This window comes from Ursus maritimus, unplaced genomic scaffold (genome assembly GCF_017311325.1).
Source record: "Ursus maritimus isolate PB19 unplaced genomic scaffold, ASM1731132v1 scaffold_12, whole genome shotgun sequence".
In the NCBI taxonomy this organism is placed as follows: domain Eukaryota; kingdom Metazoa; phylum Chordata; class Mammalia; order Carnivora; family Ursidae; genus Ursus; species Ursus maritimus.
In genome coordinates this window covers 33180349-33202388 of record NW_024423564.1, presented here as the reverse complement: position 1 = coordinate 33202388, position 22040 = coordinate 33180349, and the positions used below count along the sequence as shown (strand labels likewise).

Sequence of the window (22040 nt, the reverse complement as noted above, 5' to 3'; positions counted from 1 at the left end):
CATGCTAGTGTACAATGATAAAACTGAAGAGAACATACAGAAAATAAAGCATTTAAAAACAAATGTGCAGGGTTCATTACTGTTAGTTTATCAGTAATAAATTTCAAAGCATAAAAGATAAGCATTTTTACTCTTGATTTTCTGTTATGCAAATAAGTCACTTAAAGAACAATAATTTTTAGGATTTTGAAAGCATTTGTGCTTTTACTGTAAGCTCTGTTATATATCCTTACTTACACCTTCTTGTTTGGCAGAGAACTATCACTTCCATTTTAAGACAAAGTAGTGTTAACATTTAACTGCAAATAATAGATGACACATTACCAATTCCAAATACTAACCTACAAAGTTTAAAATGTGAACACCAATGCACTTTTTAGTGGGTAATAATTTTATCGTATCTTTAGAATAGAATAAGAAAAGTTTTTAAAATTATAATAGCAAAAATATAAAATCATATGGACAACCTTCACCACATGTAACCCAGAAGAACCATGCAAACTGCTTAAAGAGGAAGGAACTGAAAACACTTCTTATTAAACTGTAAAAAGATTTTAATTTTTTTTTCTTACTTTTGCATTGTTTCAATCTGAACCTCCAATTCAGTTTTTTCTATTACAATTTTCTCATAATGACTTTTCCAGGCATTGGAAGCTGAAATTGTTTCAGACAGCTTGGCTTCCTAAAAAATACATCAAGTACTCATCTTGTAATTGAATAACACTTTGGTTTTGTGCGGGGCTCTAAACACAAATACAACATAAACAACGAAACACTCATCCTATAAAGGATGGAATTTTTGATATGGAAAATTTTAGTGTACAACTCTGAATTTAGGAAACTTTTAAAGTAAATGTTGACAATATCTTTATATTAGTATTGTTTTATATGCTCATAGTGGCAGTTCCGACACCATATTTTAAGGATGTTGATATAACTATTTTCAATGTTTCATAAATAATGAAGATAATTTCCTTCCTATTTCTTGAACTTTTCCCTTTGCATTCTATATATAGAAGATGCTAACAACCACGTAAGCATCAGAGAAGAAGCCCTCTACTGATATATATAGAAGCTATCCCACAATTCCATAATTCCATAGCATTTAATAACGCAGCCTTATTTATTGTTGCTATAATGACGTCAAGCTGTTCTGCAGAGGTCACTCTCATTGACCTTCAAACACTGTTACTGTAAACAAAGAGATGAAGTAGTAGTGGCTTATCCACTTTGAATGTGAGCTCCCTGAGGTAGAGATTTTTGTCTGTTTTGTTCATTGCTAGGTAGGGCCTTGAACAGTGCCTGGCATACAGAAGACGCTCAATAAATAACTATCAACTGAACCTACTCTTTACAAACCCACCTACTGAGCTATAGTCATGTGTCTCCCTGTCTACATTCTACAGGACGACAAACTCACTGGGAAGACAATACCCATTACTACTAATCAGAAGACCCAGAAGTAATAATGATAGCAGTTAGTATTATTGGGGGCTTCTTTCTTTCCTTTCATCATTCTTCCAGTCACAGAACAAGCATTTATTGAGCATCTACTATATGCAAGACTTTTTTGGTTTACACTTTTTTTACAGTAATATTGTTGATACGTTGAATAAAGCCTAGTATTCTGTTTTCATATTTTCATATTTTATGTAAATGAATTTTAATTTGCACAATGAAATATATAAGTTGATATATATATATATATATATGAAGTGTAAGGCAATATACTATAATGTAAAGATATTTAGAAATTTTATCTATAAAATAAATGCTATGAAGAGAATTCAAGGTATGATATGACTGTGTGGGACTACTTCAAAAGGAGTGGTCAAGGAAGGCCCCTCTGGAGAGATGTTAATTAAAAAGATACCTGAATGATCAAAAAAGAACCAGCTATTGTGAACCCAAGAAGAACATTACAGCCAGAGATAAGAGCAAACAATAAAACTCTACGGATTAGAGGAATAGAAAGGAGGCCAACATGGCAAAAATGTAGGATGGCCAGGCACTATGCTTTGACATATTTTCTCATTTATTACTCTCTACAATCATGAGATAGGAATACTATTATCTCCTATTTTATGATGAGGAAACAGAACCTTAGAGAGGTTAAGTACCTCACCCAAAGTCACAAGATGAACAAGCAGAAAAGCCTTCCTATACCATGATCTGGTGTATGCGTGACACGATACTATTTAAACAGGAAAATCCTGAGAATGTTAATGACTTGATTAGCTTTCACCACTCAAGAATATTTTCAGGCATTCAACCCGGTCTAATGACCTTCTAGATTTTGAACTTAGTCCTCAATTCTTTTTGTCTAGTTAAATTCTTCTGAACGTCATTCATCTAAGTGTTAACACTCAAGCTTATAAAATATTAAGTTGTTTTGTTTACACAGGAGTTTATGCAAGTCCATTTTCATTTCTAAAAGCCTCTACTCATTCTATAAGCCTTAACATCAGTTCTTAAGAGGTGGAATACCCATGAGACATTAAAAAGAATATTTTATTAATTGCTAATTGAATAAATACAATAATTCATCAAAAACAACAAAGCACTAAGTCCAGTTTCAACTTTGTACTACACCCAAAGATAACTTTCACATGGTGTGTTTACGTCAGCGAATGGCTTTAAGTGCATTATGGAGTTCAAATGAAGTGAATTACTGAATACAGTCATATGGTCTAATAACATAAATCAGCATTTCCCAAACTGGTGTTCCTTAGAACCAGTTCCAAGAGTTGTTTTGTGGGTAAAACAAGAGTTCTGTGGTTAAATAAGTGGTGAGAAATTCTGAGTTCAAAACTCTTCATTATGCTGTTTTCCTTTGCCTACTCAGGGCCTTTAATATGTTAATATACACTGTCCATTTCCAAGGGGGAGTATGTATGAAGTGCTACCCTTAGCTTGCCAAAGATGCTTTGGGACACTTTTAATATATCCTTTAATAAAGTTCCCAAGGAAATACTGATATAATTCAATATGCAAATGTGACATTTTCTGTAATCTTTCAAAATAAAGACTAAAGCAAAAGAGTCAGAGTAAAGTTTTCCTAGTATCAGTAGCATTGAGAGATTATTATAGTAAGCATTATGGCATTAACTACATAGAACAGTTAAGAAAGAATGTGTATACTTACCTGATCTCTAATTTGGGAGGTAAGGTTTTCCATGTCTCCAGTAAAGTGTTTAAGCCTTTGTCTGTAAATTTTAGACGCCTTTTTTAGAGCTATAGTTTTTTGCTTACTTGATTCTTCCATTGCTACCGCTTCGTGTTTATTCTTTCTCAATTGTAAGTTCCATTCAGTTATCTTGGTTTCCAAGCTCTAAAAAAAATATTAGTAATACTTAAATTTTTTCAGAACTCCAATGTTTATGTCAACATTGTAAAAATATGTAAATAATCTTCCACAGATTTTATCAGAAAGATTAATCATAGGATTAATAAAAAGCAAAACAGTAAAGAAAGGTGGTTTCACTAATGTTTATTTGTAACATTATAGAATGCAAATTTAAAATATATAAGCCTACATAAAACTAATCCCACTCTTATTAAAGATACTAATATTGGTGATTACGATACAAACTTTTTTTTTAACTTTTGTAATTACCTAGAACTTGTTAAAATTTCACATCTAGAATATTATACGTGGTACTAGTTACTGAAAATCAAAAAATTGTAATTGAGTTGGAGGCAATTCAAACAAAATACACAAAACTCAAAGGAATCAGTAGCTCCCTACATATGTTAGGACTCTTCAGTTGCAGTGATAAAGGCTTAAAGGACATATGATCAAAATCTATAGATCACAAAAGATGTAGATGAGATAGACTTATTTCATAAATTTTAATTTACTGGAATTAAGGGGCATGCCTTGACACTTAAAAGAGTTACATCAAGGGCAATAAAACTACTGCTTTACCCAATGAATAGTAACTTTATGGAAGTTACTACTTCAAGACTGAGAGGCTTAGACAGATGAAAAACTATCAGATCTGTAACAGTAAGGGTGAAAAGATGTTCGAGGGGCATGTTTCTATCCATTGAATTTGATGGTGTTAATTAGCATGACTGTTACATAACTAGAGACAGAAGAATAGGCCGGGTAGATAATGGCTAGGATTTAGTGTGGTAACTCTCATGCTTTTATTTCATATTACTTTAAGACTTTGTATTTAAAGTATTTGACTACTAAATATCTAAGAATTTAGAGACCTAAGATTGTAATGCTTCTACATTTTTTTGAAAGTTGTAGAATACTGAAAAAACTTATTACAGAATTTAGGTGTTAGTTTAACATTTCTTAGACAATCATTTTAATGAAAAAAAAAAGTCAAAGGAGTCACAGTAAAAGACTGGGTTTTCTATTTAACTCCACGATCAATAAAAACTATGCTTCTTAACTTCCACTAAAATTTAGATTAAGAAGTACATATTAAATATGATTTAAAGACTAGCCCTCTTTGAAAAGTGAACTCAGCAGATTAAGACAAGCAGCAAAATACTGTTAAACAGTGTTTAGAAATTTACTTGAACTAAAAAATCCCCTGAAACGCTTTAATAAGTAGTTAGGGGAAAAAAAGTAAAAGAGCAGTACAAGTCGTCTTAATTAAGAGAACAGACTCCACAGGAAATACAGCTGCCATTCCTCTAGGAAACCACACGGTGTCATCAGCACACCATGAATAACTGCTACACGTCAATAAACCATTTTAAACACCAAGGTGAAGTAAATTTTTAGGAACAAGATTCCAGTCAGGACTTTCTCACTAGATTAATCCTATCCCACATTTGTGCACTATTAGGGAATATACTAAGCCATCAAATTATTTTTATGGTTTCAAAAGAAATGACTCTTCGCAGTCTTTTGCCAAATGAATGGACACACATTTAAAGTCAACTATTTGCCTTTCCCTATTTCCAAGGAGCTCTACCTGCTGCATATTAAAAGAAAATTATTCCATGTCTTCTAAATTGTGAAAATATTCTATTCCTAATTGCTATATTATAAAGATCTAGGATGAAAAATGGGTTAAAATATCTTTGGGATACTTTTCAGAGAACTAAAATGTAATTTAAATTTTTGTAAAGACATATTATAACAAATTGACTCAACAGAGTCAAAACTAAAATATTAAATGAGATTTATGTTGCCGAACTGAGTTCATTATCTTTGTACTCCAAAAAGAACCTTGTGAAACCTAAATCCCAGAACTAAATTCTGATCCCCCTAATTACTTACTGCCTTAAATTCCAAAATTGTGTGTTAGAAGGAAGGTAGAAAAATCAGTAACCTAATGCAACTTGTTGTAATTATTTCTAAACAGTAGGGTTTTTGTAAAGTAATTTAACCTCAAAGTATTAGGAGAATGTCATGGTAAAATCTTAAGATTTTAGTCTTATATTCTCTAAATTATCATATGAAAATTGTTAAAATTAACTTTAAAAAAATTACTTAATATTTCATTTTTAAACTGAAGAAAATTTTTTCAAAAATTTCCCCAACTGCTATTTGAGGCCATAATTAAAACTTGTGTAAGATAAATTGTGATAGATGATTACCTGAGGTGTTAAATCACATGTATTCTATTGTATTTACCATGACAGGGTAACGCAGTATCAACTTTAGTTCATCTGTAATGCCCTAAGACACCCATGCAAACCACACAGGGAATCCATGGGGGAAAGCGCTTAAAAGCACATGCAGGAGGGGAAAGGACAAAATTTATATCCTGCATAAGCCTGCTTAATGTCCCCGTACTGGGCTAAAGTTTTTCATCCTTGAAGGAAAACAAACCAAAACAAAAACAAAACAAAACACCCCAAGAGCAGGCTTGAAATATGCCACAGGTTGCAACATCTGCCATGAATGGTTAAGGAGAGCAAAAGCAAGCAGAAATTTAACACCGATTTCCTCACACTCAATGGGGGTTATCATTGTACACTTCTCTTCTCCAAGTGAGAACACTGTTTCTTTTCCTTTGGCAAAAATAATGACAATAGATCCAGTTAGCTTGTGACATGTCATAGTGACTTCAAGTTCTTATTTCAAAGAGACTGTGAGGCTTCCAGAAGAATATTAAAACCACTGAGATTAAACCAAAATATTCCCCTTAATGACACTGCTAAAAAAACTGCACAACAAGAATGTTACTTGGTTTTCTAAACATCAAAAAGCTAAGTAACTGATTTTAAAGTTGTTACCATTAGTGACAAACACAAAAATAATAAACATTTACTGACTGCCTACTAAATGTATGTATTTATGTGTAGATGTAGAAAACAGACAGGAATACTATATCCCAAAATATTAATAATGGTTTCAGTGCTTTTAAATTATTTTAATTTTTTCCTTTGTATTTTACAAATTTTCCACAGTAACAGAAATTAACTATATAACGGGAAAGATTTTTAAAGTAATTCAAGCTCTATAAACCCTTCCTAGATTCGTATTAGAGAGAGAGAGCATTTCTATCTTGGGATTTAGAACCAAACCTTTAGATGGGCCAGACATCTTAAGATTTGCCTCAGATATGCATTACCCATGGCAACGCTTAAATTGAATTCTTCCAAAACACCAAATTCCACAACTAAGGAAGGACTTTATAGTTGTTCATTAATTTTATCACTTAAACTATAAAAATGGCTGAATATTTAGAACCTTTATGTATTCTTTTAATTTATCATTTTCTGCTTCCTTTTTATGAATTTGGAGCTGTAATCGTTCATGTACTACTTTCACTGATTGTGAAAAACGGTTTGCTTTCAAAGCATTTGCCTGTAACAGAGAAAACAAAAAGAGACGCGTCATTTGATATAATTCTGCACAATGTTTAACCTTATCCATATTTAGGCATGATTTAAAGTTGATAAAAGGCGAGATACCACTGTACATTAACCGTGAGCCCCACTGTAAACTGTATATAAAACTCTAGGGCTATTTTCTCCTTCCCCCTTTTATTTAATCACTCCTGATAATCTCCTTTTAAAAAGTCCTACCTATCCTAAGTAAATTATACCTAAAATGCTCCTACAAACACTAAAATTTCTTAATTTATACTAAAATTGAATTATAAATTTATTCGTAGTTCCTTATAGTGATTTATGCCAACTACCCTGACTTAAATACCATAAAAATCTTTTAAAAAGAAGCTTCAAAAAAAAACTTGTAAAATATCTAAATAACGTAAAAACACTTCTGTGTCTATTTCTGAGGATATGGGGAGGAGGATAGAAAGAAGGAAAAGAGAGAGTCAATATCAAGAAAATATGATGAATTAAGTTCAAAATTTGCCTACCTTTTCATTCTGAAACAAACAAGAAAGCTCTTGAATATAGGTCTCCTTTTCAAGTACCTTCTTCTTAAGATTCTTCAGCAAATAATAATGTAAGAGTTAGAAATATCACAATTTGGATAATGTTGGCTAATTTTATAAAACCAAGCAGCATATAAATAAAAAATCTCAGAGTAGACACAAAGTGTAAAAAGACTTACAGTATTTTCACTTTCATTATCAGTTATCTTCTCTAACATGCTGGATAAACTGTCCCCTACCTATGAAAAAAAGATGTTATAAATCACAATTGACAAACATACTTCTCTACATATAAAAAGTAGAAAGAGGAATAAGAAATTATTCCTTGAGAAATTAATATGGGTAACTATTATGAACAGTTCAGATTTTTAAAAAAGTCATCAGATGGATTTTTGCCTAAGTGTTCCAAATCATCTTTTGTCCACAGCTTATGAAATTATGTACTAATTTCTAAATAACACCCCCAGTACAAGCCAATGACAAAAAAACCACAAAAATCTTGTATACAAAAGAAGCTCACCGTGCTGCTTATAAATAGGTAAAAAATATAAACAACCTTCATTCTAGCAAGTAAGAGTTTTTTAAAAGAATCACAGCACATTAGTAAAAGAATTCTAGGTAGACATTTTAAATGAGAACACAGAAAAATGTTTATTCACTTTGAGGGTCATACTCCTGCTTGAGAATGTGAAAAGCTACGAATTCCTTTCACCCAAAAGCACTGATGCCATGTACATCTAATGCAAAGCTGCACACAATTTCAGAGGCCTCATGGACTGCATGAAGCTCACTCTTGGACTCCAGATGGACACAGTGCAATTGCTTGGCATACATATATTTTCATTTCTCTTGGGTATAAACAACTTGTAAATAAATATTCACAGCAGCTTTATGCCTAACAGCCAAAAAGTGAAGCACCCTAAATATCCATCAACTGAGGAATAGACAAATAAAAATGGAATAGCCATACAACAAAATATTATTCAGCAATAAAGAGGAATAAAGCACTCACGTGTGCTACAACATGGATGAACCTTGAAGGCGCTATATTAAATGAAAGGCGGTTATGAAGAACTACATTTTATATGGATCTATTTAGATGAAATGTCCAGAATCAGCACATTCATAAAAACAGAAAGTAGATAATAGGGTAAAGAGAGGTGGGTGGGGTTGGGAGGTAGGCAACTTCTAAAGGACCTGGGGTTTCTTTTTGTGGTGCAAACGCTCTAACATTGACTGTGGTGATTGCTGCACAGTTCTGCAAATACACTAAAAATCACTGAATTGTACACTTCAAATGGGTGAATTGTATGGTATGTGAGTTATCTCTCAACAAACTGTGAGCCCCCAAAGATAAATGTATGAATACAATGGTTCAAAGGAGCTTAAAATATAAGAAAATTTTATTGTAATCAGCTGAAATGAAATACAACAGATAATGAAAAATTTTGAGATTGTATTTTCTGCAAAAACATGCTGCTTTCATGTAGAACTCTGTGAAACACTGAGAGTAAGGGTTAGTTTAATGACTGCCATTCCAAACAAAAATTCAAGAATTATTTCCATTTCGAATATACCAATAATTCAATTTCTACAGTTTCAGAAATAGCAAATCCTTCAAGTGAGAAATATATCTATTAAATTAGTGCTTCGGGGTCCTTACTTGTTGGTATTCTGTCTTTCTCAGGAGATGTTCCAAAGCTTGTTTTACATGCTTAAAAGTGTCTAATTCTTTTGTTAATATTTCCTTCTGTTTAGAAATCTTCTTCAAATTGGATGCAAAAAGATTAGCCTGACAAAATGTAAGAATCACATATGCATTTTAAGATACAGCATTAAAAATTTTTTTAAAAGATACAGCATTAAGACATTTTAAAATACAGCATTGCTATTATCAAAGAATACTTTATTCCAGTAACAAAATCATTTTTGCATACAGTAAGAGTAAATTTTGCCAAGTTTATTAATAGTACATTAAAGTACATTGTACCTTAAAATAATGAAATCAAAATAAGGGCTTAAACCCTGAAGTATTTCAGGCATTTATTTTAATGAAACTAATAGAATACAATCTATTTTTTGTCTCTAACTCAAACTTTAGTAACACAGGTTTCTGTTCCATACAACACTATGGAAAATAGATATATTTCATCTCTTAGAATATTTTAGTTTAAATTCACTCTTTAAAAAGTTGACTCTCTAGCTCAACTTCAGGTAAGTCAAGCACCAAGGTATATACTTTGAGCTTAGCCTCTTATCAAGTGCATGCCTGAGGTTATCTCTGAAGAAAAGAATTGCAGCTAATGACACAGGAGACTGATAAACCTGCAATTTTTTATATCAAGTACTAGTATGTGAGCATAACTACATTAAGATATAAGACCGTAGTTAGTGCATTCTGAGTATTATGCTGTCCATTTTATCAGATGTTCATAAGTCAGGTACTCACATTTTCAAAACTAATCTCGTCAACGGTATCCTTAAATAACGGCAAAAATAATTCTACAGAACAGGATGCCGACTCAGCTTCCTTAAATGTTGCTTCCAGGTCAGTCTTTTCATTTAGGATGTCCTGCTTTAGACTAATCGATATGCACAAATAAAATTTAAGTTAAACCTGTCACATAAACTAGTTACACTTTTTATGCAAATATAGCACAGCATAACTAAATATTATAGGTCCACCAATTGCTCTCCAAAATATAACAGTAAATTGTCACTGAAAACGTATGAAATTTTTCCTATACTCCCCTATTTTCTATACTTTATACAGAAAAAGTTTTTAAAACGTTTAGATTTGTAAAACACCAAAACCACCAACAGCAATGCTTCACTGTGCTACTTGTCACTGTTCAACATCTCTTTTCAGGTTTGTAAAATGATTTGTGTGAATGTGTTTATGTCTTTACTTCCCTTTCTTCTTCCTGCTCCAAACCCAAAAGATTTCTTTCTAGATCTTATTCCCAAATGCTTTCTTGAAATTTCCTGTTCTTCACAAAAGAAATTCTTCCAGAAGAACAAATAAGCTAGACAAATGGAACACAAAAAAACCAAAGCTCTCCAGATCTCAAAAATCCTTCACACCTGGTTTTATAATACATTATCATCATTCAAAACAAAACTATTACTATTTGCCTTCTTGATTACCTAAACTGTGTATCACTGTAAGAGCTCTCTGGTCACATTTTTACATCCTGAAATCAGGATGCTTCTTGTAATCTTTGTTAGTTAGGAAGCAGTCCTGAGCTCTTTCCTGCACAAGCCCAGAACTTAAAGGGGTCCAATGCTTTCAAGAATACCCCAGAGATGGGGTGTAGCACATTTTAACCCCTAGGAATGGAGGGTCATAGAGGGATTGAAGGAGCTGGTGAAGTAGGAATGTTTAGCAACATTCCAGAAGCAAGACTCCCAATATAGGCTTACTGGATATTGTAAGAGCCCAGAACCAAAATAAGTTTTCTTTCAGTTAAAGATGCTCCTTAGCAATGCCCATCACCAATACTCTCAAGAGCAAGGACAACTGAGTCAAAAAGTGACTCAGAAGAGTTGGATTTTGAGTTTAAAAAAATTTTAAGAATACCCTACTTTATTTCACTCACATTTTATTTTTATATAAGCATAGAGTTATTTGAAGTCAAAAATCTATGTATAATTAAGTTTGAAGGAGCTTTTTCAATATTTATAAATAAAATAAATCATAAGAAAGCATTGTATCTTTCTTCAACAGGCAGATTTTTTTCTTTCTTTACAAAACGTAATATAATGGCTCATCAACAACTGATGGGATCTTAGAGGCTATGTCAGAAAGCAGACTATGTTCCTAATTACTGCTGGCTTAACGTGATGGGTATAAGATGTGGCTAAAAATGACAGTTGTCCATTATTAAAAACCATGGGCAGAAGAAAGTCAAGAATGGTTATATATTACCAAATATCACTGTCATTTACAAGCTAAATAGAAGCTGGACTATACTATCAATGGTGACAATAACAGTGTTTTAAGACTGTCATTTTGGGGGATGCGTCAGTGGCTCAGTTGGTTAAGCGTCTGCCTTCAGCTTAGGTCATGGTCCCCGGGTCCTGGGATCAAGCCCTGCATCAGGCTCCCTGCTCCGTGGGGAGCCTGCTGCTCCCTCTGCTTGTGTTCTCTCTCTCTCTCTCTCAAATAAATAAAATCTTAAAAAAAAAAAAAAAAGACTGTCACCTTGGTGAGCAATGACTCATATAAATAGCAAGTGTATTGACTGTCATTTTGGTGAGCAATGAGTCATATAAATAGCAAGTGTATTCCCTATTTTTTTAAAGATTTTATTTATTTATTTAGGCAGAGGGGGAAAGGGGGAGAGAAGATCTCAAGCAGACTCCCCACTGAGCGTGGAGCCCAACACGGGGCTCAATCCCACAAACCTGAGATCATGACCTGACTGAAATCAAGAATTGAATACTAAACCGACTGAACCACTCAGGCACCCCATGTATTCCCTATTCTAAAAGAGAGAGCAAAATATGACAGGTATTTGTTATATAGCAATATTCCAAATGACAGTGAATTAGTAGTCATCAACTACATTTCCAATATTCCATAGTATTTCTATTTTCATTTACCTTAGCTATCAGGCTTAATACTTTAATAATTCTCAATAGATAAGGCTTTCATTTTTATTTGCTTTAAGATTCAAAAAAAAATTGCCCAGTTCTGCTAAATGAGTACTGATTTGTAATCATGGTTAAATAAATATATGAACTGCTAGATCTGAAGAAGATACTCTTGAAAGAATGCTGTATTTGATTCAAACAATTCACAGTATGGACAAAACATGAAATGCTGAAATCAGAAAATCAGATATCCCCTGCTATTATTGAGAATACCAGCTGAGATGACTTTCACTGGCAGCCTGTGGTAAACGTTCATCCTCTGGTGTACTTGAAAAATGAGAACATGTTTCTTCTGAATGACTTTCATCAACTGCAGGCTTCTCCATGAATTTGATAAATGGATTTATAGGTGGCTTCCACAACTTTTCCTCATACACTGAAAGCTAGGAAATATTTTAGTTATTAAACTTATCATTTCAATAGGTTCTTTTTTCTGTCATTACCCTATAAAATAAAAATCCTAAACATGTAAAAAATAATATTTTACAAAGTAGAAATTATAACTGCTACTCATTGTGATACTAATTCAAAAAGTATCAAAATTGCATTGCACAACCATTCAACAATTACCAATTCCACGGTTTCCAAAAGGCCTATTATTTTCTACATAACCACAAGAATGTAGAAATTTTTATTAATCTATTTCTTGAAGTATTATAATATCTTAATCCAGTCAAACTAGAAAATAAAAAAAAAAACTTGGTTAACTCTCGTCGTCAATTTCACTATATCTACCCAATAGGAAATGTATGTTATGTATGCCTAGAATAGAAATTTCATATATCTCTCAACGTATTTGGCAACGATAGCTACAAGAAGATTAAGTTATTCTTTTGAAAGTGGACCTTACAAAATTAAATTAATTTATTCCTATTTCCCAGCTCAATCTAGGATATTCTTTGGTGATAACGAATAGACATGATAATACTTCTAAGTTTTACTAAACAACTGCTTTCACCCAAACTCAGAGATGTCATTTTTTAAACAGGAATACTCATGAATTTCTTCAGAACTGTTCCATTTTAAATAATTAATTAGTACTTTAGCAATCATTAAGGCTGTGTTTTCACAACTCTAACATATGGTAACATGGCTCCCTGACTTCATTTTATATTTATACAAAATCAAATGTTATACTTAAGATCTTCTGCACTTTTTCAGAGATATGTTACCTCTTTGTAATTTATTTTTACAAACCTGTATTATACAACACATTTGTTCAAGAATTTTCAATACTTTTAAGTATATGTGAAGAAATTTATAGGGTGAAAATTACCTGTATTTCTAAATGACACTTTGAAAGGGTCTGTAAAAATGCATTTATTTTTGTCTGAAGGTTCTATACATTACAGAAACAAATATTTAGGATATAGACCAATGAAAAGCATGATCATATTTTGAAATACCAGCAACTCACGTACAAATGCAACTGCTAACTAACCTACAGATATCTAAGATGATCTACTTGAATGCTGCAAATATGAAACATCTGTTAATAGGACATAACGATATTTTGAGCTACCCGAAGTCTGAAAGAATTAAAAAGAGACGGATACAAAAAATCAAATGAAAAACCAAACCTAAGAGTGAAGAAGAATATGATATGGATAAACCACTGCAATCAACAGTACCACCATCTACTGATCTGTTTGGTTCCAAAAGCCACCCTACTCACAGAAGAACTGGAATTTACCTTTCATTTATTCACTTGTTTAAAATGTGTTGCTTTGCACACTGGAATCTCAAGAAAGAATACCTTATTTACATTTGAATCCTTAGGACCTACAAGCCTTGTAAAAGCTAAGCCATTAATTGAAGGAGAGGACTCAAGGCTTAGAGCAGTTAATGTGATGAATAAAGGCAGTTGCTTTTTACTTATTCACTTCATTGATTCATCTTTTGGTGGAATCATTAAAAGAAAAATGTTTCCGATATTTTGAATCAAAGTTCAAAAAATAAATGTAAGAGGATTAGGGATCTTCAACTGGTAGGCATATTTCATAAGATTCAGTTTGATATCAGTATATTAAATGAGTTCTTACTTGGCTCTGTGGGTTGTTGGCAGTTATTTATACAATTTTTCTAAAAGTTTTATCACAGGATGAAATACTACATTTTTCTGCTTCATCACCTGTAAAAAGTAACTGTGCCTTATCTTACAGGGTAAACAAATAAAATTAACACATTGTAAAAACAGAGATCTTAGAATGACTCTTAGTCCAACATTCAAAAATGTTATCTTCATTACTGATTCCTCAAAACATAGAGAGTTATATAAGACAAGTCTCAGATATATCCATAGAAATTATCAACAATTATATTCTTACAATCTAGAAATATTTTCCAGGATAAAAAACTGTTCAGAGGTTCCCAGGCACTCCACTGTTTCTGTGTTGTGACAATACTACAATGAAAAACATATGTGTGCTAAACAACAATTTTCTTTAGCATAAAAAGTCTTACCTTTACAAAATTTTCTATCTTTTTAGTGAACCAAATGTATTCTTCTACGGAAAAGCAGATGTTTCACAAGAAAATGTTTTCAGTTACATGGAATATACTGCCAATTGACAAATATTCTTCTGTACAACTTGGTGGTGAAACAACGACACACATTCTGCATACATATTTAATAACCAAACCCCTAAAGATTAGCAATTTAAATATATTTCAATGTTTAAAGAATTAAATTTCCTATACAGAGATGACTTTACCAGTCCCCTGTCTAAAAGGCATGTACTTAAAGTTTTTTCCAGGCGTGGTCACGGTTTACGCTGACCCAGCTACACTCACTAAAGTATGTTCCATTTTGGCCAACAAGCATTTGAGGGATGGCTGTTCAGGGACTGTAATGCTGGCCATGGTCAGAGAAAAGAAAGATCCCAGTTCATGTCCTTCCTTAGCATCTAGCTTGCTCTATGTAAACAGACCAGCTGCAGACAAATATGTATTTAAAACTAATCTCTCTGAAGAGAAAAGCATAAGTATCTCACAGATTTCAATTTGTTTTGCCAAACATTAATTCTTAGAAAACAAGCTCCCATTGGCTTCAAACAAAAGCACACAGCTTCTCCTGAAAAACTCACTGAAATACTCAGCAAAGAACACAAAGTAGATACAGGAATGCCGCTCGTCTCTCTCACTATTCTTCACACTAGTCAAAGTTTACTAAAGAACTGTAGAGTCCTGCAGAACAAATGTGTGACAAAAAGGCAGAGAAAAAGGCATTCTAGGTAGAGGGTCAAGTACAAGCAAGAGGAAAGAATCATGAAGGGCCATGATTTGCAAGGGCAAATGGCAAAGGATGAGACTGGACACAATGAAGTGGTCACTGTAGGCCAAGCTCAAAAGCTTGAATTTTTTCCTAAAGGTTAAGACAGACCATTAAATCATTATAAGCAGGATAATAACAGATCAAAAGTTCATCTTTAAAGGATAAATTCAGTGATATTTTGGAGAATGGATCAGGCATATGGAGGGGAGAAGAGTAGAAGCAGTGAAACCAGTTATTAGGGTGCCAGAGAGATGAAATTCTAGCGTTATTTACCTAGAAAAAAAATCAAGAAGAAATCAAGAGGTGTTTCCACGTGATAAAAAACTTGAAAAAAAATGAAGGAATTAGAATAGCAAGAGATCAGTACAGAAAGTGACCAAATATAACACCTCATTTACCCATGACCACCTGAATGGATTGCTCCACATACCTGTTACAGAAAATAAAAGCTTATCCCTTTAAGTACCAAAATTAACTTATGAGCTTGAAGAAAATCTCCTGAAAGTATTCTTTCTTCTTTCTCAAACAGAGTACAGGTAGCCTGAACTTAATTTAACCTTTCCTTGATGACCCAGAGGCAGCACATCAAAATGAACCTCTGGGCCAGACTCACCAGTTCTTAATCCTTAGGGCCCCTTGACGTGGGCAACGCTTAGCCACAGCCGGCCTTAGTTGCCTCTTCTACATAATGAGAAAAACCATTGCCAGCCAAAGCTGTGGGGAGGTTTGAACAGAATGAAGTAGCACTTACAGGTGGGGTTTTTTGTTTGTTTGATTTTTTTTTTTTTTTTTTAATTTAGGGTCCCTTTGGCTCATTGTTGGGGCTGCTTTCCCACCAGGTCTTCTCTTTAAATTTTTTCATCTTAAAAAAAAAAAAATCATACTGAGTCAATCACCATTCCTTAAATTACTTGCAGGCCTGACTTATGTGTATAAAACCAACTTTTCAAAACAATTCTTTCAAGATCTGTTCTTAACAGAATCATTACAAATCATCTTCAAAGTAGTCATAAGTCGAGTACTACTAAACCACAGTCCAAGGGAAAACAACGGATTTCCAAAAGAAATGAGCTCAGTGGGTAAATGTCAACCTCATTGCTATACTCAGCTCCTTGGGTCTCATTAATTTATACAATATAAACAACGCCACTTTCTCATACCTTTGGGTTTTTTGGATACAAAAACCGTATTATTTATACACATCAAACATGAAAGTAGAAGAAAGAGAAGCAGAAAATGGATACCTAGCTGTTAAAAAATTAGGAATATGACCATGACATTCTTACTCTAAGCAAAAGGGAAGCAAACTAATCTTAAAAACAGGTTTTCTGTGATTTGTTCCTTTAACGAAGTGGTGTTTAAAACTAATCTAAGAAGCTCATTAATTCAAAAACACCTGAAACCTTACTATGGGTGAGGTGACAGGGAAACTTTGTCTCCGAAATAGACATCCTAAATACCAGCCCCAGTGTGGCTATGGTTTTCTCAATCAACAAGTGCCCCTTACTACCTATACTCAAAATCTGACATTGGTTTACTTAATCTCTTTTATTACAACCACTCCAAAGTGACTATTAATGTCCTCACTTTTCAGATAAGGAAACTGAAGCCAGGAAAGTGAAGTGACCGGTCCAAGGCCACACACTTGAAGAGTTTCCTATGGAGTCTGGAAACCTAGAAGGAACCTGGAGGACTTAATTTCCGAGGCTTCCCACAGTATTCTCCACTAAAGGAGCCCCAGGGCCTACCACGCCCGGGTATAGTATATGGTGTTCCCTTAAAAGCCAGCGAAATGAGCAAAAGAAAACTGTTTCAGAAGGAGACGCCGCCATGCCCGGGCCGCCGGATAAGGACTTCGTTGTGGACCAGCCCATCAACTAAGATCTACCCTAGGGTCCTGGGGACCACACCCTCCCTAGGAGTACAAGCCTCGCCGCCTTTTTCACATGCCGGGCAGTCAACTCTGGGGGAAGTGGCAGGTATGGGTAGAAAGGGGATGAGGTCTAGCTCTGGGTGGACGTGAAGGCGTTTCACTTCCGGGACCCACCGCAGCCCCGACCACCACAACCCCTAACTGCTTCCGCGATAACCGCAAGGAAACTGTCCGAGCTCCAGCTTCCCCCTCTCCCAAGGGCGTGCCTACGCCCCGACCGCTGCGTCAGCACACCGCCGTGACGTCAGCCCGCCGCCGCTCCGCTGTGGAAGAGGTCCAAAGGGGCCGCAAAATGACGCTCAGCGAACGTTAGTGGAAACCACGGCCAGCGTACCTGTGCTCTCCAGCCCTGGGTCGGCTAGGTCAGAGCGGGACGCAGGGGGCAGTGCCGCAGGTGAAAGCTATAAAGGAAGCCAAGGGGCGCGAGGTGGCAAGCAGGCGAATTCCTAGAACTGCTAGCGATGGAAGAGTGCCCGCCCAGGTGCAAGCAGGACAAAAGGGGAGCTAGTAACCATCAAGCGGCTTCTCTGGCAACGGCCGCCCCGCCCCTTCCGTCGGGTTGCAGCCGACGCAGCCAATTGGCCGGGCTAGGGAAACCAAGGACCCGCGTCTGTTGCTATTGGCGGGAGTGAGAGGGCGGGGCCGGGGAGAGGCGCTTTGTCTTTCAGTTGCTGGTCTGGGTAAACTTTTCCCGCCCGCCGTTCAAACCTTTTGTTTTACGGAAAAGGCCTCACTTGTGCGTGGTTACCAAAAATCTTAACTGAGCTCTACCTAGAAAGGGAAATAAGACCGATAGATTTCGAATGTTCTGACAGTTGGCCTGGAAGTGCCCTGCTTTTGCTTTTTAAAGGGGGCATTTGAAAAAGCCCAAGCAACCGCTACTAAAGGAACCTTGTTTTAAATATATGGTATTGCTGTTTGGCTGAGATCTTCCCTAGGCCTCCTTCCCTCTGTTAAATTAGGGAGCTGGATGGTGATCTCCAAGGCGCCTTTCAGATTTCAAATTCTTTGCATCTGTACTACAGCCAGCTAGTATGATTTATACACTCCTGAACAAGCAAGGCAAGATTTTATTTGGAAAATAAAATACTATCCACCTCAACTTAATATTCGTGTTAAGAATTGTGCACCATGTGAAATTCTTAAATAGAGCAATTATCAGCTGAGCAATTTAGCCATGACATGGCATACCTCATTATTGGTTTTACTAAAGAACATTTTCCATTGATTACAGCAAAGCTTTTTTTTTTTTTTTCCAGTGCTGATTGTCCAGCAAAAAGTTCATGGCAGTTAAAAGTTCATTCATAACGAACATATAACTTTCATATATGCAAATGCTGAAAAGCAGTGGGGACTGGATCCATCATCTCTTACTGATGGATCATGACCTCTGGCAAGTCAATTAACTTCACTACTCTGGGCTAGTCTTCTCGTTTAAGAAAAAAAAAAGAGAGGTGGACATGTGGAATTGGGGCAAGGAAAGTAATTTTGAGGGTCTTTCCAGCACTTACCTGGAATTCTACTAACCTTACTAGTTTGTCATAAGAAAATTAATTGTACACAGAAGTTAGGCTTCTCTTTAGAAAAATACTTACTTTAATTGCATCAGTGTGAGATATAACCATTTTTATAAGACATGCAAAGGGAAAAACAGTCACAAAATCTCAAGATGATTATATCAGATTCTCAAACTGACTATTTGAACTGTCCAGTTAAATATGGCATCTCTCATATTCTAAATCTAATATGTTCTAATCCAAATTTGAAATCTGTTCTAATCTAAATTTGAAATCTGGTAGGATAGTGAATTTTTGGGTAGAAAGATCCCTTATTTTATATTATTTAAATGGAAAAAAATTCATCCACCCCAACCAAAAATGCTAATCAATTTCCCCAAATATCATTAAATACTTGACTACCTATGAAATAATACATCAAGGATTTCCTCATAATTTAAAGCAGAGACCGACATACTTTTTCTGTAAAAATCCACATAGTAAATATTTTAGATTTTGTGGATTATACAGTCTCTGCCATATTTAACTCTGCCATTGATGGAAAAACATTGCCACAGAGAATACATAAACACATGGCTTGGCTATGTTTCAATAAAACTTTATTTACAAAAATAGATACCAGGGTAGATTTGGCCCACAGGACAGAGTATCCAGACCTCTGATATAAAACATTTAAAACGAGTACCTCATAAATATTAAACTCATTAGTGGTATATTTGTGTGTAGCAGATGCAAGATGTAATGTTGAGTAGTAATTTTGTTTTCCTTCCTCATGGGAATAAGTATATACTGTAATGTAAAAGTAGCAAGCAATAAAATAGTAGTTTAAAGATACATGATGAATGCAAATAAAATTTAGCAAAATAAAAAAGCAATTTAAAAAATAGTTTGGTTGGGGCGCCTGGGTGGCATAGCGGTTAAGCGTCTGCCTTCGGCTCAGGGCGTGATCCCGGCGTTCTGGGATCGAGCCCCACATCAGGCTCCTCCGCTATGAGCCTGCTTCTTCCTCTCCCACTCCCCCTGCTTGTGTTCCCTCTCTCGCTGGCTGTCTCTATCTCTGTCAAATAAATAAATAAAATCTTTAAAAAAAAATAGTTTGGTTGTGTAATAAATTATTTTCATAGAGTTTATCCCCCACTCTGAGTTGCATGTGTTCTTTCCAACATGTTTTGGTTTTCTTTTGCTGTTTTAACGAATTTAGTGGTTTAAAACAACAAGCATTTTATTTGTTGATGATTCTGCGGTGAGAAATTCAGGCAGGGTTCAGCTGGGTGGGTTTTTTCCTCCATGTGGCAAATAACTGCTGTCTCTCATCAAGTTGCAACCAGATAGCTACCGAGGCTGGAATACCCAAGATTGTATGTTTGGTGACTAGGTGGGCTCAGTTGGAAGGCTAAAGCCTCTTTCACCCTATCCATGTGGCTGTGTGTGTGGCCAACTTGAGCTGTTTTTCATGGCAGGTGTGTTCCATGAGTGAGTGTCCCAGGTAGCAAAGGAAGAAGCTGCAGATCTAAGGCTACACAAGTTACACAGAACCACTTCTGCTGCATTTTGCTACCTAAAATATATCAGAGAGCCAGCCCAAATACAAGAGAAAAACTAAAAGATTCCACCTCTTGATGGGACTGTGTCAGTTAAAGTCACATTGCGTCTATGGAAACACAGTTTTCTACACAAGGCATTAAGGTATGTGCTATTTCCTGATCATCAGGTTCTGCCGGCACAATACAATCAATGTAGTAGACAAAACAATGTCCCATAAGGTGATGAAATGATCATGGTCTCTGAGAACTAAAGAACTAACATAGCTCTTATGTAAAGCAATAAATTCTCTCACGTTCTCTCACTTCCAAATAAAAATCAGACAACTTCAGCTGTTCTACACATATTAGGATGAATAAAAGACATTTGCTGGAGTGATATCTGCATACTAGGTGGTAGGAATTGTACTTATTCACCTGATAAAAAGACTACATCTGGATCAACATTTTAGATGACCCATTCATCTTCTACGCAGGCCAAATAGAAGGTTAAATGGGAGTGTGGTGAGAATCACCACGCCTGCATCTTTCAAGTCTTTGATGGTGGCATTAATCACTAGAATTCCCCTAGAAATATGGTATAGGACTTAGGTTAACTTTTTCAGTAGAAAAGGCCCATTCCAGGACCTACCAATTGACCTTCCTGTTACAATAGCCATGAATCAAAAAGCAATGTTGAGATGCTGTAAATCTCCATTAAGGTGATGTTCAGCTCTCTCTTCATCAGATCTAGCAATTTTTCATTATTATACATCAAGTAAGATCTTAGTAGGCTGTCCATTTCAATTACAGGGATACCATAATCACTTTCACACTGCTAAAGATCCCTCCTAGTCCAACAACTATGATTACTGCTCTGGCCCTGTGGTCTATTATGGTAACCACTGCTATCTCATCCCTGATAGTTAAGCACTGTTACTTGGCCTCTGCACTTTGAGATCCTATTATTTCGATTAGAGAATTAGAGATTGTATTCAACTGCAGCATCTCCTAACTTCATCCCTGGGCTTAGAGGACAGCAACTTCCTCTCCCTCCCAATATTTTCTCAATGCATTAGTGAAGAGAAGGTCCTCCAGGTCTTCGCAGGATATAATTGGAGTTAGGTGACTGAGTCACACCTGATAAATCCATTCCAACATCCTATCTCCCTAAGTCTTTTAAGTCAATCCTATAAAATATATCATGAGATTTCTAGCATCTCAACTTTATTTAGTGCAGGACACCATTGGATCCAGGTTTCAACAACTAAGGAAACCTTAAACCACTCCCAGATGCTCAGGCAAGCACAATGAGTCTCTGGCCTTTGATTAATATATCCATATTGATAACTTCAATCTCATCAAAAGTTATATTCCTTCATCCCTGGTCTAACATCCCTGGAATTCATCATCATATTCCATAGGTTTCTGCCAATATAAATCAGCAAAATTGTGCATATATTTTTAGTATGAAAGACTTCTCCCCAGTCAGACTTTCTACTTGTGCCCTGAAATATACCGAGATCTATAGACCTAGTGATACTGGCATCTAGTAGGTAGAGGTCAGGGATGCTGCTAAACATTCTACAATGCACAGAACAGCCCCTACAACAAAAAATTATTCAGCCCAAATGTTAACACTGCTAACATTAATAAATTCTGGTCCAATATAGAGAATATAGATGCCACTAGCCACCTATGGCTACTGAACATCTAAAATATGAGTAGTCTTAACTGAGACATTTTGTAAGGGCAAAATAAATACTGAATTTGCATTTGAAAAAAGAACAAAATATCTTAATCTTTATAATAATCATT

At 35.1% G+C, this 22040-nt stretch overlaps 1 protein-coding gene across 2 annotated transcripts in view; it reads right to left on the bottom strand.

The window, feature by feature from the left end:
• The window catches only part of ODF2L (outer dense fiber of sperm tails 2 like), a 35009-nt gene extending 17260 nt beyond the window's left edge, over positions 1 to 17749 (bottom strand). For both annotated transcript variants that reach the window (XM_008690640.2, XM_040627082.1), the window contains exons 1-9: positions 17520 to 17749; positions 12192 to 12361; positions 9772 to 9904; positions 8986 to 9114; positions 7502 to 7561; positions 7305 to 7376; positions 6668 to 6784; positions 3146 to 3331; positions 573 to 682 (exon numbers count right to left, since the gene is read on the bottom strand). In XM_008690640.2, the coding sequence (XP_008688862.1) occupies positions 573 to 682; positions 3146 to 3331; positions 6668 to 6784; positions 7305 to 7376; positions 7502 to 7561; positions 8986 to 9114; positions 9772 to 9904; positions 12192 to 12304 (920 nt within the window). In that variant the 5' untranslated portion in view covers positions 12305 to 12361; positions 17520 to 17749. The remainder of the gene's footprint in view (positions 1 to 572; positions 683 to 3145; positions 3332 to 6667; positions 6785 to 7304; positions 7377 to 7501; positions 7562 to 8985; positions 9115 to 9771; positions 9905 to 12191; positions 12362 to 17519) is intronic.
• Between the last annotated feature and the right edge of the window lie 4291 nt (positions 17750 to 22040).